The 18,672-nt window shown below is 55.8% G+C and overlaps 1 protein-coding gene across 2 annotated transcripts in view; it reads left to right on the forward strand.

Annotated features, from left to right (window-relative positions):
- Positions 1 to 18,672, forward strand: part of skic2 (SKI2 subunit of superkiller complex) — a 130,309-nt gene that overhangs the window by 110,025 nt on the left and 1,612 nt on the right. For both annotated transcript variants that reach the window (XM_063047877.1, XM_063047878.1), the window contains 5 exons: positions 4 to 130; positions 5,861 to 6,071; positions 7,340 to 7,450; positions 10,265 to 10,483; positions 11,671 to 11,811. In XM_063047877.1, coding sequence (XP_062903947.1) covers positions 4 to 130; positions 5,861 to 6,071; positions 7,340 to 7,450; positions 10,265 to 10,483; positions 11,671 to 11,811 — 809 coding nt within the window. The remainder of the gene's footprint in view (positions 1 to 3; positions 131 to 5,860; positions 6,072 to 7,339; positions 7,451 to 10,264; positions 10,484 to 11,670; positions 11,812 to 18,672) is intronic.

Raw genomic sequence — 18,672 nt, forward strand, 5'->3', positions numbered from 1 at the left:
CAGGACCCTGTGGCCACACGGTGGTGAAGCTGTCACCCACAGATATCAGCAGCATCACAGCAAAGACACTGCGGATCAATGCGGACAAAATCATCGACGACTTCAAAAAGAGACAGGTACCCCGCTTCCGGTGAGTGTCTGTTCCGAGAAAAGCCTCTGTTCCTGCCTTACCTCCTTCCAGTATGTGTAGCATCTGTGAAACCCCCCTCTGTCCCTCCCTTACCCCTTCCAGTGAGTGTCAGGGTCTGTGAAACCCCCTCTGTCCCTCCCTTACCCCCAGTGAGTGTCAGGGTCTGTGAAACCCCCTCTGTCCCTCCCTTACGCCCTTCCAGTGAGTGTCAGGGTCTGTGAAACCCCCTCTGTCCCTCCCTTACCCCCTTCCAGTGAGTGTCAGGGTCTGTGAAACCCCCTCTGTCCCTCCCTTACCCCCAGTGAGTGTCAGGGTCTGTGAAACCCCCTCTGTCCCTCCCTCCCCCCCCCTCCAGTGAGTGTCAGGGTCTGTGAAACCCCCTCTGTCCCTCCCTTCCCCCCTTCCAGTGAGTGTCAGGGTCTGTGAAATCTCCCTCAGTTCCTCCCTTACCCCCTTCCAGTGGGTGTCAGGGTCTGTGAAACCCCCTCTGTCCCTCCCTTCCCCCCTTCCAGTGAGTGTCAGGGTCTGTGAAACCCCCTCTGTCCCTCAATTACCCCCTTCCAGTGAGTGTCAGGGTGTGTGAAACCCCTTCTGTCCCTCAATTACCCCCTTCCGTTGGTGTCAGGGTCTGTGAAACCCCCTCGGTCCCTCCCTTCCCCCCTTCCAGTGAGTGTCAGGGTCTGTGAAATCCCCCTCAGTTCCTCCCTTCCCCCCTTCCAGTGAGTGTCAGGGTCTGTGAAATCCCCCTCAGTTCCTCCCTTACCCCCTTCCAGTGAGTGTCAGGGTCCGTGAAACCCCCTCTGTCCCTCCCTTCCCCCCTTCCAGTGAGTGTCAGGGTCTGTGAAATCCCCCTCAGTTCCTCCCTTACCCCCTTCCAGTGAGTGTCAGGGTCTGTGAAACCCCCTCTGTCCCTCCATTACCCCCTAGTGAGTGTCAGTTGTTGGATCTGGTGATGTTGATCTGGTGGTGGTTCAGAAGTTAAGGAGGATGCCTCGCACATGGTTGTTACGGGCATTTCATTAACTGTTAAGGAACACAAGGGAACTAAGCCTCTTGGCAAATACATAATTAGCTGTAACTACAATTACTAAGCAATTTACTGAACAGGTACACAGGTGTAGGGGATTATATCAAATTATAAGCAAACCTAGAAAAGTTAAACTACTATAACAATTTTGCACCCTAATCCAATACTGTGTTGTTGTCGTGGTCTGTAATCTCCCCTGTGTGATAAGAAACTACTGTCGACCCAATTATCTTAAAATTATGCTCCTTGTTATAGCCATTTCCACTCTGGTGAAAGGTTTCTGACTGTCTACTCGATCTATGCCTCTCATCATCTTGTACACCTCCATCAAGTCATGTCTCATCTTACTTTGCTGTGGAGAGAACACCCCTAGCTCTCTCAGCCTATCCTAACATGCTCACTAATCTAGTCAGCATCCTGGCAAATCCCCTCTGCACCCTCTCCAAAGCTTCCACATCCTTCCTGTAATAAAGTGAACAGAACTGGCGACTGTATTCCAAGTGTGGTCTAACTAGGGTCCTGTAGAGTGGAAACATCACCTCATGGCTTTTGAACACAGTTTCCCAAGTAATGAAACACACCCGCATGCCTTTGTAACCACTCGATCACCTTGCATGGCATCTTTGAGAATTGACCACAAGATTCCTTTGTTCCCCCACAGTGCTAACAACCCTGCATTTTGCCTTCAGGTTCGGCCTTCAAAATAGTCACACTGTTCCAGACAGTGTAGACTATCTCACTGTTCCAGATAGTGTGGACTGTCACACTGTTCCAAATAGTGTGGACTATCACACTGTTCCAGATAGTGTGGACTGCCTCACTGTTCCAAATAGTGTGGACTGTCACACTGTTCCAGATAGTGTGGACTGTCTCACTGTTCCAGAGAGTGTGGACGATCACACTGTTCCAGAGAGTGTGGACTGTCTCACTGTTCCAGAGAGTGTGGACTGTCTCACTGTTCCAGAGAGTGTGGACTGTCTCACTGTTCCAGATAGTGTGGGCTGTCTCACTATTCCAGATAGCGTGGACTGTCTCACTGTTCCAGGTAGCGTGGACTGTCACACTGTTCCAGATAGTGTGGACTGTCTCACTGTTCCAGAGAGTGTGGACGATCACACTGTTCCAGAGAGTGTGGACTGTCTCACTGTTCCAGAGAGTGTGGACTGTCTCACTGTTCCAGAGAGTGTGGACTGTCTCACTGTTCCAGAGAGTGTGGACTGTCTCACTGTTCCAGATAGTGTGGGCTGTCTCACTATTCCAGATAGTGTGGGCTGTCTCACTATTCCAGATAGCGTGGACTATCTCACTGTTCCAGGTAGCGTGGACTGTCTCACTGTTCCAGATAGAGTGGACTGTCTCACTGTTCCAGATAGTGTGGACTGTCTCACTGTTCCAGATAGTGTGGACTGTCTCACTGTTCCAGATAGTGTGGACTGTCTCACTGTTCCAGATAGTGTGGTCTATCACACTGTTCCAGATAGTGTGGACTATCTCACTGTTCCAGATAGTGTGGACGATCACGCTGTTCCAGATAGTGTGACGATCACACTGTTCCAGATAGTGTGGACTATCTCACTGTTCCAGATAGTGTGGACTATCTCACTGTTCCAGATAGTGTGGACTATCTCACTGTTCCAGATAGTGTGGACAATCACACTGTTCCAGATAGTGTGGACGATCACACTGTTCCAGATAGTGTGGAGTATCTCACTGTTCCAGATAGTGTGGACTATCTCACTGTTCCAGATAGTCTCCCAATAAGGAAGGCAAGGATCCAGAGAATCATTGGGAATCTGGGGTGACGTGTATTGAAGGGGAACATAGGAACATACAAAACCTGCAGCACAATACAGGCCCTTTGGCCCACAAAGCTGTGCCAAACATGTCCTTACCTTAGAAATTACCTAGGGTTACCCACAGCCCTCAATTTTTCTAAGCTTCATGTACCTGTCCAAGAGTCTTTTAAAAGACCCTATCGTATCTGCCTCCACCACTGTCACCAGCAGCCCATTCCACGTACTCACCACTCTCTGAGTAAAAAAACTTACCCCTGACGCCTCCTCTGTACCTACTTCCAAGCACCTTAAAACTGTGCCCTCTTGTGTTAGTCATTTCAGCCCTGGGGAAAAGCCTCTCGCTATCCACATGATCAATGCCTCTCATCGTCTTATACACCTCTATCAGGTCACCTCTCATCCTCCGTCACTCCAAGGAGAAAAGGCCGAGTTCACTCAACCTATTCTCATAAGATATGCTCCCCAATCCAGCCAACATCCTTGTAAATCTCCTCCGCACTCTTTCTATGGTTTCCACATCCTTCCTGTAGTCAGGTGACCAGAACTGAGGACAATGCTCCCAAGTGGGGTCTCACCAGGGTCCTATATAGCTGTAACATTACCTCTTGGCTCCTGAACTCAATCCCACGAAGGCCAATGCACTGTATGCTTTTTTAACCACGGAGTCAACCTGCAGCTTTGAGTGTCCTATGGACTCGGACCCCAAGATCCCTCTGATCCTCCACACTGCCAAGAGTCTTACCATTAATACTATATTCTGCCATCATATTTGACCTACCAAAATGAACCACCTCACACTTATCTGGGTTAAACTCCATCTGCCACTTCTCAGCCCAGTTTTGCATCCTATCAATGTCCCGCTGTAACCTCTGACAGCCCTCCACACTATCCACAACACCTCCAACCTTTGTGTCATCAACAAATTTACTAATCTACCCCTCCACTTCTTTATCCAAGTCATTTATAAAAATCCCAAAGAGTAGGGGTCCCAGAACAGATCCCTGAGGCACACCACTGGTCACCGACCTCCATGCAGAATATGACCCGTCTACAATCACTCTTTGCCTTCTGTGGGCAAGCCAGTTCTGGACCCACAAGGCAATGTCCCCTCGGGTCCCATGCTTCCTTACTTTCTCAATAAGCCTTGCATGGGGTATCTTATCAAATGCCTTGCTGAAATCCATATACACTACATCTACTGCTCTGCCGCCATCAATGTGTTTAGTCATATCCTCAAAAAAATTCAATCAGGCTTGTAAGGCACGACCTGCCTTTCACAAAGCCATGTTGGCTATTCCTAATCATATTATGCCTCTCCAAATGTTCATAAATCCTGCCTCTCAGGATCTTCTTCTTCAACTTACCAACCACTGAAGTAAAACTCACTGGTCTATAATTTCCTGGGCTATCTCTGCTCTCTTTCTTAAATAATGGAACGACATCCACAACCCTTCAATCCTCCGGAACCTCTCCCATCCCAATGAGGATGCAAAGATCATCGCCAGAGGCTCAGCAATCTCCTCCCTCGCCTCCCACAGTAGCCTTGGGTACATCTCGTCTGGTCCTGGAGACTTATTCAACTTGATGCTTTCCAAAAGCTCCAGCACATCCTCTTTCTTAATATCTACATGCTCAAGCTTTTCAGTCCGCTGCAAGTCATCCCTACAATCGCCAAGATCCTTTTCTGTAGTGAATACTGAAGCAAAGTATTCATTAAGTACCTCTGCTATCTCTTCCGATTCCATACACACTTTTCCACTGTCTCACTTGATTGGTCCTATTTTCTCACATGTTATCCTCTTGTTCTTCACATATTTGCAGAATGCCTTGGGGTTTTCCTTAATCCTGTCCACCAATGCCTTCTCATGGCCCCTTCTGACTCTCCTAATTTCTTTCTTAAGCTCCTTCTTGCTAGACTTATAATCTTCTAGATCTCTATCATTACCTAGTTTTTTGAACCTTTCCTAAGCTCTTCTTTTCTCCTTGACTAGATTTACAACAGCCTTTGTACACCACGGTTCCTGAACCCTACTATCCTTTCCCTGTCTCATCGGAATGTACCTATGCAGAACTCCACGCAAATATCCCCTGAACATTTGCCACATTTCTTCCTTACGTTTTCCTGAGAACATCTGTTCCCAATTTATGCTTCCAAGTTCCTGCCTGGTAACCTCATATTTGCCCGTACTCCAATTAAACATTTTTCTAACTTGTCTGTTCCTATCCCTCTCCAATGCTATGGTAAAGGAGATAGAATTGTGATCACTATCTCCAAAATGCTCTCCCACTGAGATATCTGACACCTGACCAGGTTCATTTCCCAATACCAGATCAAGTACAGCCTCTCCTCTTGTAGGCTTATCTACATATTGTGTCAAGAAACCTTCCTGAACACAGCTAACAAACTCTATCCCATCTAAACCCCTCACTTGAGGGAGATGCCAATCAATATTTGGGAAATTAAAATCTCCCACAACAACCCTGTTATTATTACTCCTTTCTAGAATCTGTCTCCCTATCTGCTCCTCGATGTCCCTGTTACTATTGGGTGGTCTATGAAAACACCCAGTAGAGTTATTGACCCCTTTCTGTTCCTAACTTCCACCCAAAGAGACTCCGTAGACAATCCCTCCACGTCGTCCTCCTTTTCTGCAGCTGGACCTTGAAGGCCCACACTCAATGATTCAGGAACAGCTTCTTCCTCTCTGCCTTCACCTTTCTGAACAGATGATGAACACTACCTTGCTATTGGTATGTGGTTGAAGGTCACAAGGGTTAGTGATGGCTGGAGGAGGGGAGCTGATGCTGGAGACCCCATGCCCTGATCTCACGGGTAGCAGAAGGGTTTGCGGTTCATGTAGCGGTTCATGAGGGGCAAAGTCTAACACACACTGTGTATTCTTACAGGAACGATCCGCCTGGACCGTCGGTCACCACGGCAACGCAGGAGCTACTGCGCCTGGCCGAGGGCAGCCCAGGCGGTATTGCCAGTCTGGACCCGGTCAGCGACCTGCAGCTAAAGGACCTGGACCTGGTGGAGGGCTACAGCAGAGCGCGCCAGCTGGAGGGCTCCCTCGGCACTTTCACCTGTGTCCACAGCCCCAAGTTCACCACCGAGGTAGATTTATGTTACTGACATACCTTGCACAGTTTGTTATCTTGTGGCTGCAGAACTGTGCAATGTATAAAAATCACTGTACGTTACAATAGCTGGCCGGTGGGGTAGTGGCATCTGCACTGGACTTCGGGGTGAGTGGTCTTGGGTTCGAATCCAGGCGGCCCTTGCACGCTTTCCAGTCATACAGGGTTGAGCGTCAAGATAGCAACTCGGCCTCATAAAAAACACGTACTGAAGGGATGGCAGGGTTACCACCCGATGTACCACAAGGCACAGAGAGAATCAACACACAGTTACAATAAGTCGTGTGGGGGGAAAAGGAAAAATATTGAGATTGTGCATAGATCGATCAGAAATCTGATGGCAGAGGGGAAGAAGCTATTCTTGAAATGTTGAGTGTGTGCCTTCAGGCGCCAGTCCCTCCTCCCTGATGAGAAGAGGGCATGTCCTGGGTAATGGGGGTCCTTCATGACGGATGTCATCTTCCTGGGGCATCGCCATTTGAAGATGTCCTGGATCTGGGGAGGCTAGTCCCCGTTATGGAGTTGGCTGTGTTTACAACTTTCTACAGCTCTTTCCGATCCTCCCCCCGATCACTCTGTCACCCTCCTGTCCATGCTCTTTGCTTCTCTAGCTGACCCCTCCTACCTATCCCTCATCAGTAGAACTCCCACCCCTCCTTGCTGTGCATCCCACCCCCCCGTGACCCTACTGTCAAAGTAACTCATCACCAAAAACAAAACAAATCCCAGGGAGTGTGGGGTGGTGTAGAAACCCAGGGGCAGGGCAAGGTGGGGGCAGAGGAGATCTCAGGGTGTGGTGGGGTGACCATGGAGGGAGGGGAAGAATGGGAGGGGTGATAGAGCTCCCGAGTGACTTTCTCTCCCTCTCTCCTTCTGACTCCATGTCTCACCCATGTTCTGTCCCTGTCTCTGTTTCTCTCTCTCTTCTCCTTCCTGTCTGTTTGTCTGGCTCTCTATTTTCCACTGTTTTCCCATCTCTTTGACTCTTTCTTCTCTCTCTCCTTTTGCCACTCTGCCCCCGTTTCTGCCTCCCTGCCTCTCCCATCTGCCTTTCTCTCCCCCTGTCTCTGTTTCTCTCTCCCCTTCCTGTCTTCTCTCTGTCACTCCATCTCTCTCCCACTCTTTCTGTCTCCGTTTCTATCTCTGTCCCCTTCCGTTTCCCCATCTTCGTCTGTCTCTCTCCCTCTGTCCCCCGGCCCTGCTCCCCTCCTTTTCATTTCCGGCCCTCCCCTCCCTCTGCCGCAGTACGTACGGATGCAACAGCGGATGGTGATGAAGGAGGAGCTGGAGCGACTGCGGTTCCTTTTGTCCGACCAGAGCCTGGTCTTACTGCCTGAGTACCAGCAGCGCGTGGAGGTGGGTGTAGTGCTGGGGATGGGCAGGGCGGAGGGTGGGTGTAGTAACGGGGGAGCAGGGCAGAGGGTGGGTGTAGTACTGGGGGAGCAGGGCAGAGGGTGGGTGTAGTACTGGGGGAGCAGGGCAGAGGGTGGGTGTAGTACCGGAGGAGCAGGGCAGAGGCTGGGCGTAGTGCCGGGGGTGGGCAGGGCAGAGGGTGGGTGTAGTGCCGGGGGTGGGCAGGGCAGAGGGTGGGTGTAGTACTGGGGGAGCAGGGCAGAGGGTGGGTGTAGTGCCGGGGGAGCAGGGCAGAGGCTGGGCGTAGTGCCGGGGGTGGGCAGGGCAGAGGGTGGGTGTAGTGCCGGGGGAGCAGTGGGTGGGTGTAGTACGGGGGGGAGGGCAGGGCAAAGGGTGGTGTAGTACCGGGGAGCAGAGGGTGGGTGTAGTGCCGGGGGTGGGCAGGGCAGAGGGTGAGTGTAGTGCCGGGGGAGCAGAGGGTGGGTATGGTACTGGGGGTGGGCAGGGCGGAGGGTGGGTGTAGTACTGGGGGTGGGCAGGGCGGAGGGTGGGTGTAGTGCCGGGGCTGGGCAGGGCGGAGGGTGGGTGTAGTGCCGGGGGAGGGCAGGGCAGAGGGTGGGTGTAGTGCCGGGGCAGGGCAGAACAGAGGGTGGGTGTAGTACCAGGGGAGCAGAGGGTGGGTGTAGTGCCAGGGGTGGGCAGGGCAGAGGGTGAGTGTAGTACCGGGGGAGCAGAGGGTGGGTGTAGTACTGGGGGTGGGCAGGGCAGAGGGTGGGTGTAGTACCAGGGGTGGGCAGGGCAGAGGGTGGGTGTAGTACCAGGGGTGGGCAGGGCAGAGGGTGGGTGTAGTGCCGGGGGAGCAGAAGGTGGGCGTAGTGCCGGGGGTGGGCAGGGCGGAGGGTGGGTGTAGTGCCGGGGGTGGGCAGGGCGGAGGGTGGGCGTGGTACCGGGGGAGCAGAGGCTGGGTGTAGTGCCGGGGGTGGGCAGGGCAGAGGGTGGGTGCAGTGCCGGGGGTGAGCAGGGCAGAGGGTGGGTGTAGTGCCGGGGGTGAGCAGGGCAGAGGGTGGGTGTAGTGCCGGGGGAGCAGAGGGTGGGTGTAGTGCCGGGGGTGAGCAGGGCGGAGGGTGGGTGTAGTGCCGGGGGTGAGCAGGGCAGAGGGTGGGTGTAGTGCCGGGGGAGCAGAGGGTGGGTGTAGTGCCGGGGGTGGGCAGGGCAGAGGGTGGGTGTAGTGCCGGGGGAGCAGATGGTGGGTGTAGTGCCGGGGGTGGGCAGGGCAGAGGGTGGGTGTAGTACCGGGGGTGGGCAGGGCGGAGGGTGGGTGTAGTACCGGGGGTGGGCAGGGCGGAGGGTGGGTGTAGTACCGGGGGAGCAGAGGGTGGGTTTAGTGCCGGGGGTGTGCAGGGCGGAGGGTGGGTGTAGTGCCGGGGGTGGGCAGGGCGGAGGGTGGGTGTAGTACGGGGGGGCAGAGAGTGGGTGTAGTGCCGGGGGTGGGCAGGGTGGAGGGTGGGTGTAGTGCCGGGGGTGGGCAGGGCGGAGGGTGGGTGTAGTACCGGGGGAGCAGAGGGTGGGTGTAGTACCGGGGGTGGGCAGGGCGGAGGGTAGGTGTAGTACCGGGGGAGCAGAGGGTGGGTGTAGTGCCGGGGGTGGGCAGGGTGGAGGGTGGGTGCAGTGCCGGGGGTGAGCAGGGCAGAGGGTGGGTGTAGTGCCGGGGGTGAGCAGGGCAGAGGGTGGGTGTAGTGTCGGGGGAGCAGAGGGTGGGTGTAGTGCCGGGGGTGAGCAGGACGGAGGGTGGGTGTAGTGCCGGGGGTGAGCAGGGCAGAGGGTGGGTGTAGTGCCGGGGGAGCAGAGGGTGGGTGTAGTGCCGGGGGTGGGCAGGGCAGAGGGTGGGTGTAGTGCCGGGGGAGCAGATGGTGGGTGTAGTGCCGGGGGTGGGCAGGGCAGAGGGTGGGTGTAGTACCGGGGGTGGGCAGGGCGGAGGGTGGGTGTAGTACCGGGGGTGGGCAGGGCGGAGGGTGGGTGTAGTACCGGGGGAGCAGAGGGTGGGTGTAGTGCCGGGGGTGGGCAGGGCGGAGAGTGGGTGTAGTGCCGGGGGTGGGCAGGGCGGAGGGTGGGTGTAGTGCCGGGGGTGGGCAGGGCGGAGGGTGGGGGTAGTACGGGGGGGCAGAGAGTGGGTGTAGTGCCGGGGGTGGGCAGGGCGGAGGGTGGGTGTAGTACCGGGGGAGCAGAGGGTGGGTGTAGTGCCGGGGGTGGGCAGGGCGGAGGGTGGGTGTAGTGCCGGGGTTGGGCAGGGCGGAGGGTGGGTGTAGTGCCGGGGGTGGGCAGGGCCGAGGGTGGGTGTAGTGCCGGGGGTGGGCAGGGCGGAAGGTGGGTGTAGTGCCGGGGGTGGGCAGGGCGGAGGGTGGGTGTAGTACCAGGGGAGCAGAGGGTGGGTGTAGTGCCAGGGGTGGGCAGGGCGGAGGGTAGGTGTAGTACCCGGGGTGGGCAGGGCAGGGTGATGGGAGTACAAGTGCGGGGAAAGTACGTGTGTGTGTGTGTGTGTGTGTGTGTGTGTGTGTGTGTGTGTTTTTCACTGGAACATTTTTGGGGGGTGGTGAGCTGTGTTGGAGGGGAGGAGAAGCCCTGATGTGGAGTCGGAGGGCACCAGAGGTGTGTTTGAGCGTGGGGAGTGAGGCATTTTTGGGTGAGGTAGTGGGTGGGGTTGAAAACAAAGCTAACCCTCGTGTCCTGCACCCTTGCGCCCTTCCCCTCCCCCCCGGTTCCCTCCCCCCTCCTCACTGCCCCAACCCCACCACCTCTTCCCCAACCCCTCCTGCTCAGGTGCTGAAGAGGCTCAGGTACATTGACAGTAGTTGTGCAGTGCAGTTGAAGGGCCGAGTGGCCTGTGAAATCAGTAACCACGAGCTGATCGTCACGGAGATGGTCCTGGAGAATGTGCTGACGGAGCTGCAGCCTGAGGAGATCGTCTCACTGCTCTCCTGCCTTGTCTTCCAGCAGAAAACACAAGTGGAACCTGAACTCAGCGAGACCTTGCAAAGGGTGAGAGGGGGTGACCCCGGCAGAGGTGGGGAAAGGGGGAAGGGAGAGGTCGGATACTGGCAGAGGTGGGGAAAGGGGGAAGGGAGAGGTCGGATACTGGCAGAGGTGGGGAATGGGGGGGAAGGGAGGGGTCGGACACTGGCAGAGGTGGGGAATGGGGGAAGGGAGGGGTCGGATACTGGCAGAGGTGGGGAAAGGGGGAAGGGAGAGGTCGGATACTGGCAGAGGTGGGGAATGGGGGGGAAGGGAGGGGTCGGACACTGGCAGAGGTGGGGAATGGGGGAAGGGAGGGGTCGGATACTGGCAGAGGTGGGGAAAGGGGGTAGGGAGAGGTCGGATACTGGCAGAGGTGGGAGAAAGGGGGGAAGGGAGGGATCGGACCCCGGCAGCAGTGGGAGAAAGGGGGGAAGGGAGGGGTCGGACACTGGCAGAGGTGGGGGAAGGGGGGAAGGGAGGGGTCGGACACTGGCAGAGGTGGGGGAAGGGGGGAAGGGAGGGATTGGACACTGGCAGAGGTGGGAGAAGGGGGGAGGGGAGGGGTCGGACCCAGGCAGAGGTGAGGAAAGGGGGGAAGGGAGGGATCGGACCCCTGCAGAGGTGGGAGAAAGGGGGAGAGGGAGGGGTCGGACACTGGGAGAGGTGGGGGAAGGGGGGAAGGGAGGGGTCGGACGCTGGCAGAGGTGGGAGAAAGGGGGAGAGGGAGGGGTCGGACACTGGGAGAGGTGGGGGAAGGGGGGAAGGGAGGGGTCGGACGCTGGCAGAGGTGGGGGAAGGGAGGGTTGGACACTGGCAGATAGGGGAAGGGAAGGTACGTACACCGGTAGAGGGGGAAAAGGGTGGACTGTGGCGGACGGGGGGTAAAAGGATGACAGACCCTGACAGAGCAGTAACGGAACCAGGCAGAGCTGTGTGCGAAGAGGAAGACAAATTCCAGTGGCGGTGGGAAAGAGGGGAGAAGGGACCGAGGCTGATGGACCCCAGTGCAGTGAGGGAAGGTGTTCCCGGCAGAGAGATGGTGGGGATGGACCCAGGCAAGTGCAGATAGGAAAGAACAGAAGTCGTCCCCTCGTCTGCTCTCTGCCTGACTAAGCACAGCCATGTCCAGCTCAGGTAGTTCTGTTAACAGGTGGGACTGACGGTCAGGCAGTGGGACGGTGGGCTGGAATGACCATTTGCTGCCCGCGCAGGGCGTGGAGCGGATCCGGGGCGTGGCGGAGCGGATTGCTGTGTTGCAGCGTGAGTGTGGCCTCAGAGAGTCGGTGGAGGATTTTGTTGACCAGTTCAAATTCGGCCTGGTGGAGGTGGTGTACGAGTGGGCACGGGGTCTGGTGAGTATTGTCGTGGGTCTCCACGGCTCTGCCACACAGGATGAACTAGGGAGATGGTTGACCGACAACCCCTCTCCATCCGACACACTTGTTCAAACCACTCTTGGCATGACACCCTCACACACCCACACCTCCCTATCCTTGTAAAACCCTCCTTGTCTATATAATGGCCTTAAGACCCTCTGTCTCTGTGACCCTTCTCTGGCCCCTAGGCACCTCCCCGTCTCTGTGACACCCCACCTTGGCCCCTAGGCACCTCCCCGTCTCTGTGACCCTTCTCTGGCCCCTAGGCACCTCCCCGTCTCTGTGACCCTTCTCTGGCCCCTAGGCACCTCCCCGTCTCTGTGACCCTTCTCTGGCCCCTAGGCACCTCCCCGTCTCTGTGACCCTTCTCTGGCCCCTAGGCACCTCCCCGTCTCTGTGACACCCCACCTTGGCCCCTAGGCACCTCCCCGTCTCTGTGACACCCCACCTTGGCCCCTAGGCACCTCCCTGTCTCTGTGACACCCCACCTTGGCCCCTAGGCACCTCCCTGTCTCTGTGACACTCCACCTTGGCCCCTAGGCACCTCCCTGTCTCTGTGACCCTTCTCTGGCCCCTAGGCACCTCCCCGTCTCTGTGACCCTTCTCTGGCCCCTAGGCACCTCCCCGTCTCTGTGACACCCCACCTTGGCCCCTAGGCACCTCCCCGTCTCTGTGACACCCCACCTTGGCCCCTAGGCACCTCCCCGTCTCTGTGACACCCCACCTTGGCCCCTAGGCACCTCCCCGTCTCTGTGACACCCCACCTTGGCCCCTAGGCACCTCCCCGTCTCTGTGACACCCCACCTTGGCCCCTAGGCACCTCCCCTTCTCTGTGACCCTTCTCTGGCCCCTAGGCACCTCCCCGTCTCTGTGACACCCCACCTTGGCCCCTAGGCACCTCCCCGTCTCTGTGACACCCCACCTTGGCCCCTAGGCACCTCCCTGTCTCTGTGACACCCCACCTTGGCCCCTAGGCACCTCCCTGTCTCTGTGACACTCCACCTTGGCCCCTAGGCACCTCCCTGTCTCTGTGACCCTTCTCTGGCCCCTAGGCACCTCCCCGTCTCTGTGACACCCCACCTTGGCCCCTAGGCACCTCCCCGTCTCTGTGACACCCCACCTTGGCCCCTAGGCATCTCCCCGTCTCTGTGACACCCCACCTTGGCCCCTAGGCACCTCCCCGTCTCTGTGACACCCCACCTTGGCCCCTAGGCACCTCCCCGTCTCTGTGACCCTTCTCTGGCCCCTAGGCACCTCCCCGTCTCTGTGACACCCCACCTTGGCCCCTAGGCACCTCCCTGTCTCTGTGACACTCCACCTTGGCCCCTAGGCACCTCCCTGTCTCTGTGACCCTTCTCTGGCCCCTAGGCACCTCCCCGTCTCTGTGACACCCCACCTTGGCCCCTAGGCACCTCCCCGTCTCTGTGACACCCCACCTTGGCCCCTAGGCACCTCCCCGTCTCTGTGACACCCCACCTTGGCCCCTAGGCACCTCCCCGTCTCTGTGACCCTTCTCTGGCCCCTAGGCACCTCCCCGTCTCTGTGACACCCCACCTTGGCCCCTAGGCACCTCCCTGTCTCTGTGACACCCCACCTTGGCCCCTAGGCACCTCCCTGTCTCTGTGACACCCCACCTTGGCCCCTAGGCACCTCCCTGTCTCTGTGACACTCCACCTTGGCCCCTAGGCACCTCCCTGTCTCTGTGACCCTTCTCTGGCCCCTAGGCACCTCCCCGTCTCTGTGACACCCCACCTTGGCCCCTAGGCACCTCCCCGTCTCTGTGACACCCCACCTTGGCCCCTAGGCACCTCCCCGTCTCTGTGACACCCCACCTTGGCCCCTAGGCACCTCCCCGTCTCTGTGACACCCCACCTTGGCCCCTAGGCACCTCCCCGTCTCTGTGACACCCCACCTTGGCCCCTAGGCACCTCCCCGTCTCTGTGACCCTTCTCTGGCCCCTAGGCACCTCCCCGTCTCTGTGACACCCCACCTTGGCCCCTAGGCACCTCCCCGTCTCTGTGACACCCCCCGCCATGGCCCCAAGGCACCTCCCCGTCTCTGTGACAAATTTTTTGAGGATGTGACTGAACATGTTGATGATGGGCAAACACAAGGAAATCTGCAGATGCTGGAATTTCAAGCAACACACATCAAAGTTGCTGGTGAACGCAACAGGCCAGGCAGCATCTCGAGGAAGAGGTACAGTCGACGTTTCAGGCCGAGACCCTTCGTCAGGACTGACTGAAGGAAGAGTTAGTAAGAGATTTGAAAGTGGGAGGGGGAGGGGGAGATCCAAAATGATAGGAGAAGACGGGAGGGGGAGGGATGGAGCCAAGAGCTGGACAGGTGATTGGCAAAGGGGATATGAGAGGATCATGGGACAGGAGGCTCAGGGAGAAAGAAAGAGGGAGGGGGGAAAAAACCCAGAGGATGGGCAAGGGGTATAGTCAGAGGGACAGAGGTAGAAAAAGGAGAGAGAGAAAAAGAAGACCTCACCAGTTCTCCTCTACCACCACTCTGCTCCGTCTAGCGGAATTAGTCCTTACTCTTAATAATTTCTCCTTTGGCTCCTCCCACTTCCTCCAAGCTAAAGCTGTAGCCATGGGCACCCATATGGGTCCCAGCTATGCCTGCCTTTTTGTTGGCTTTGTGGAACAATCTATGTTCCGTGCCTATTCTGGTATCTGTCCCCCACTTTTCCTTCACTACATCGACGACTGCATTGGCGCTGCTTCCTGCACGCATGCAGAACTCGTTGACTTCATTAACTTTGCCTCCACCTTTCACCCTGCCCTCAAGTTTACCTGGTCCATTTCCGACACCTCCCTCCCCTTTCTAGATCTTTCTGTCTCTGTCTCTGGAGACAGCTTATCCACTGATGTCTACTATAAACCTACTGACTCTCACAGCTATCTGGACTATTCCTCTTCTCACCTTGTATCTTGCAAAAATGCCATCCCCTTCTCGCAATTCCTCAGTCTCCGCCGCATCTGCTCTCAGGATGAGGCTTTTCATTCCAGGACGACGGAGATATCCTCCTTTTTTAAAGAAAGGGGCTTCGCTTCCTCCACTATCAACTCTGCCCTCAAACGCATCTCCCCCATTTCACGCACATCTGCTCTCACTCCATCCTCCCGCCACCCCACTAGGAATAGGGTTCCCCTTGTCCTCACCTACCACCCCACTATCCTCCAGGTCCAACATATAATTCTCTGTAACTTCCGCCACCGCCAACGGGATCCCACCACTAAACACATCTTTCCCTCCCCCCTCCCCCCCGCTTTCCGCAGGGATCGCTCCCTACGCGACTCCCTTGTCCAATCGTCCCCCCCCTTCCCTCCCCACTGATCTCCCTCCTGGCACTTATCCGTGTAAGCGGAACAAGTGCTACACATGCCCTTACACTTCCTCCCTTACCACCATTCAGGGCCCCAGACAGTCCTTCCAGGTGAGGCGACACTTCACCTGTGAGTCGGCTGGGGTGATATACTGCGTCCGGTGCTCCCGATGTGGCCTTCTATATATTGGCGAGACCCAACGCAGACTGGGAGACCATTTCGCTGAACACCTACGCTCTGTCCGCCAGAGAAAGCAGGATCTCCCAGTGGCCACACATTTTAATTCCACATCCCATTCCCATTCTGACATGTCCATCCACGGCCTCCTGTACTGTAAAGATGAAGCCACACTCAGATTGGAGGAACAACACCTTATATTCCGTCTGGGTAGCCTCCAATCTGATGGCATGAATATTGACTTCTCTAACTTTAGTTAATGCCCCAGCTCCCCCTCGTACCCCATCCGTTATTTATTTTTACACACACATTCTTTCTCTCACTCTCCTTTTTCTCCCTCTGTCCCTCTGAATATACCCCTTGCCCATCCTCTGGGTTTCCCTCCTCCCCCTTTCTTTCTCCCTGGGCCTCCTGTCCCATGATCCTCTCATATCCCTTTTGCCAATCAACTGTCCAGCTCTTGGCTCCATCCCACCCCCTCCTGTCTTCTCCTATCATTTTGGATCTCCCCCTCCCCCTCCCACTTTCAAATGGCTTACTAACTCTTCCTTCAGTTAGTCCTGAGAAAGGGTCTCGACCTGAAACGTCGACTGTACCTCTTCCTAGAGATGCTGCCTGGCCTGCTGCGTTCACCAGCAACTTTGATGTGTGTTGCTTGAATTTCCAGCATCTGCAGAATTCCTGTTGTTCACCAGATCGATTCCTGGGATGGCAGGACTTTCATATGATGAAAGACTGGATGAACTAGGCTTATACTCGTTGGAATTTAGAAGATTGAGGGGGGATCTGATTGAAACGTATAAAATCCTAAAGGGATTGGACAGGCTAGATGCAGGAAGATTGTTCCCGATGTTGGGGAGGTCCAGAATGAGGGGTCACAGTTTGAGGATAAAGGGGAAGCCTTTTAGGACCGAGATGAGGAAAAACTTCTTCACACAGAGAGTGGTGAATCTGTGGAATTCTCTGCCACAGGAAACAGTTGAGGCCAGTTCATTGGCTATATTTAAGAGGAAGTTAGATATGGCCCTTGTGGCTAAAGGGATCAGGAGTATGAAGAAAAGGCAGGTACAGGGTTCTGAGTTGGATGATCAGCCATGATCATACTGAATGGCGGTGCAGGTTCGAAGGGCCGAATGGCCTACTCCTGCACCTATTTTCTACGTTTTCTATGTTAACACCTCTGGCAGCCAACCACAGAAAGCTCTCTTTATGCCTACTCTGCTATCTGCTAATCAGCCACTGCTTTATCCAATCGTTCCTATACTTTCAAATGGCTTACTAACTCTTCCTTCAGTTAGTCCTGAGAAAGGGTCTCGACCTGAAACGTCGACTGTACCTCTTCCTAGAGATGCTGCCTGGCCTGCTGCGTTTGCCAGCAACTTTTATGTGTGTTAATGAAGGTAGAGCGGTAGATGTAGTGTATATGGATTTCAACAAGGCATTTGACAAGGTACCCTATGCAAGGCTTATTGAGAAAGTAAGGAGGCATGGGATCCAAGAGGACATTGCTTTGTAGATGCAGAACTGGCTTGCTCACAGAAGGCAAAGAGTGGTTGTAGACGGGTCATATTCTGCATGGAGGTCAGTGACCAGTGGTGTGCCTCAGGGATCTGTTCTGGGGTGGAGGGATGGGTTAGTAAATTTGCTGATGACACAAAGGTTGGAGGTATTGTGGATAGTGTGGAGGGGCTGTCAGAGGTTACAACAGGACATTGATAGGATGCAAAACTGGGCTGAGAAGTGGCAGATGGAGTTCAACCCAGATAAGTGTGAGGTGGTTCATTTTGGTAGGTCAGATATGATGGCAGAATATAGTATTAATGGTAAGACTCTTGGCAGTGTGGAGAATCAGAAGGATCTTGGGGTCCGAGTCCATAGGACACTGAAAGCTGCTGTGCAGTTTGACTCTGTGGTTAAGAAGGCATATGGTGTATTGGCCTTTATCAACAGTGGGATTGAATTTAGGAGCCGAGAGGTAATGTTGCAGCTATATAGGACCCTGGTCAGACCCCACTTGGAGTACTGTGCTCAGTTCTGGTCGCCTCACTACAGGAAGGATGTGTAAACCATAGAAAGGGTGCAGAGGAGATTTACAAGGGTGTTGCCTGGATTGGGGAGCATGCCTTATGAAAACAGGTTGAGTGAACTCGGCCTTTTCTCCTTGGAGTGATGGAGGATGAGAGGTGACCTGATAGAGGTGATTAAGATGATGACAGGCATTGATCAGAGGCTTTTTCCCAGGGCTGAAATAGAAACATAGGAAACCTACAGCACAATACAGGCCCTTTGGCCCACAGAGTTGTGTCAAACATGTCCCTACCTTAGAAATTACTAGGCCTACTCATAGCCCTCTATTTTACTAAGCTCCATGCACCTATCCAAATGTCTCTTACCCTATTGTATCCGCCTCCCCCACCATTGCCGGCAGCCCATTCCACGCATTCACCACTCTCTGAGTCAAAAACCTACCCCTGACATCTCCTCTGTACCTACTCCCCAGCACGAGAGGGCACAGTTTAAGGTGCTTGGAAGTAGGTACAGAGGAGATGTCAGGGGTAAGTTTTTTACGCAGAGAGTGGTGAGTGAGTGGAATGGGCTGCTGGCAATGGTGGTGGAGGCGGATACGTTGGGGACTTTTAAGGGACTCCTGGATAGGTACATGGAGCTTGGAGAATAGAGGGCAATGGGTAACCCTTGGTAGTTTCCAAAGTAAGTAAATGTTTGGCACAGCATTGTGGGCTGAAGAGTCTGTATTGTGCTGTAGGTTTTCTGTGTGATCCCTCTGGACCCCTGGCTCCTCCCCGTCTCTGTGACCCCTCTGCTCCCTGCATCACTCCTGTCTCTGTGAAACCCCTCTCCGCTCTCTAAGTCCCCATTCTAGCCCCTACGTAATCCCCATATCCGTGAGCCCTTCCGGCCCCTGCACCCCTCTGCCATCATCTACCCTCCCCTCGCCTCCTCTCCTCACCCTGAGCCTTCTGGAGCCGGGAGGCATTATGACTCTTTTCCTCACCCCCCCCACCTCTGTGATCCCTGTCCCTGGGCCGATGGGGGGATACGGGTGGGGGTGGGGGATTCTGTCCCCAGGCCGATGGGGGGATACGGGTGGGTGGTGTCCCCTGTCCCCAGGCCGATGGGATACGGGTGGGGGTGGTGTCCCCCTGTCCCCGGGCCGATGGGGGGATACGGGTGGGGGTGGTGTCCCCCTGTCCCCGGGCTGATGGGGGGATACGGGTGGGTGGTGTCTCCTGTCCCCGGGCCGATGGGGGGATACGGGTGGGTGGTGTCCCCTGTCCCCGGGCCGATGGGGGGATACGGGTGG

This window comes from Mobula hypostoma, chromosome 5, assembly GCF_963921235.1.
Source record: "Mobula hypostoma chromosome 5, sMobHyp1.1, whole genome shotgun sequence".
Lineage (NCBI taxonomy): Eukaryota > Metazoa > Chordata > Chondrichthyes > Myliobatiformes > Myliobatidae > Mobula > Mobula hypostoma.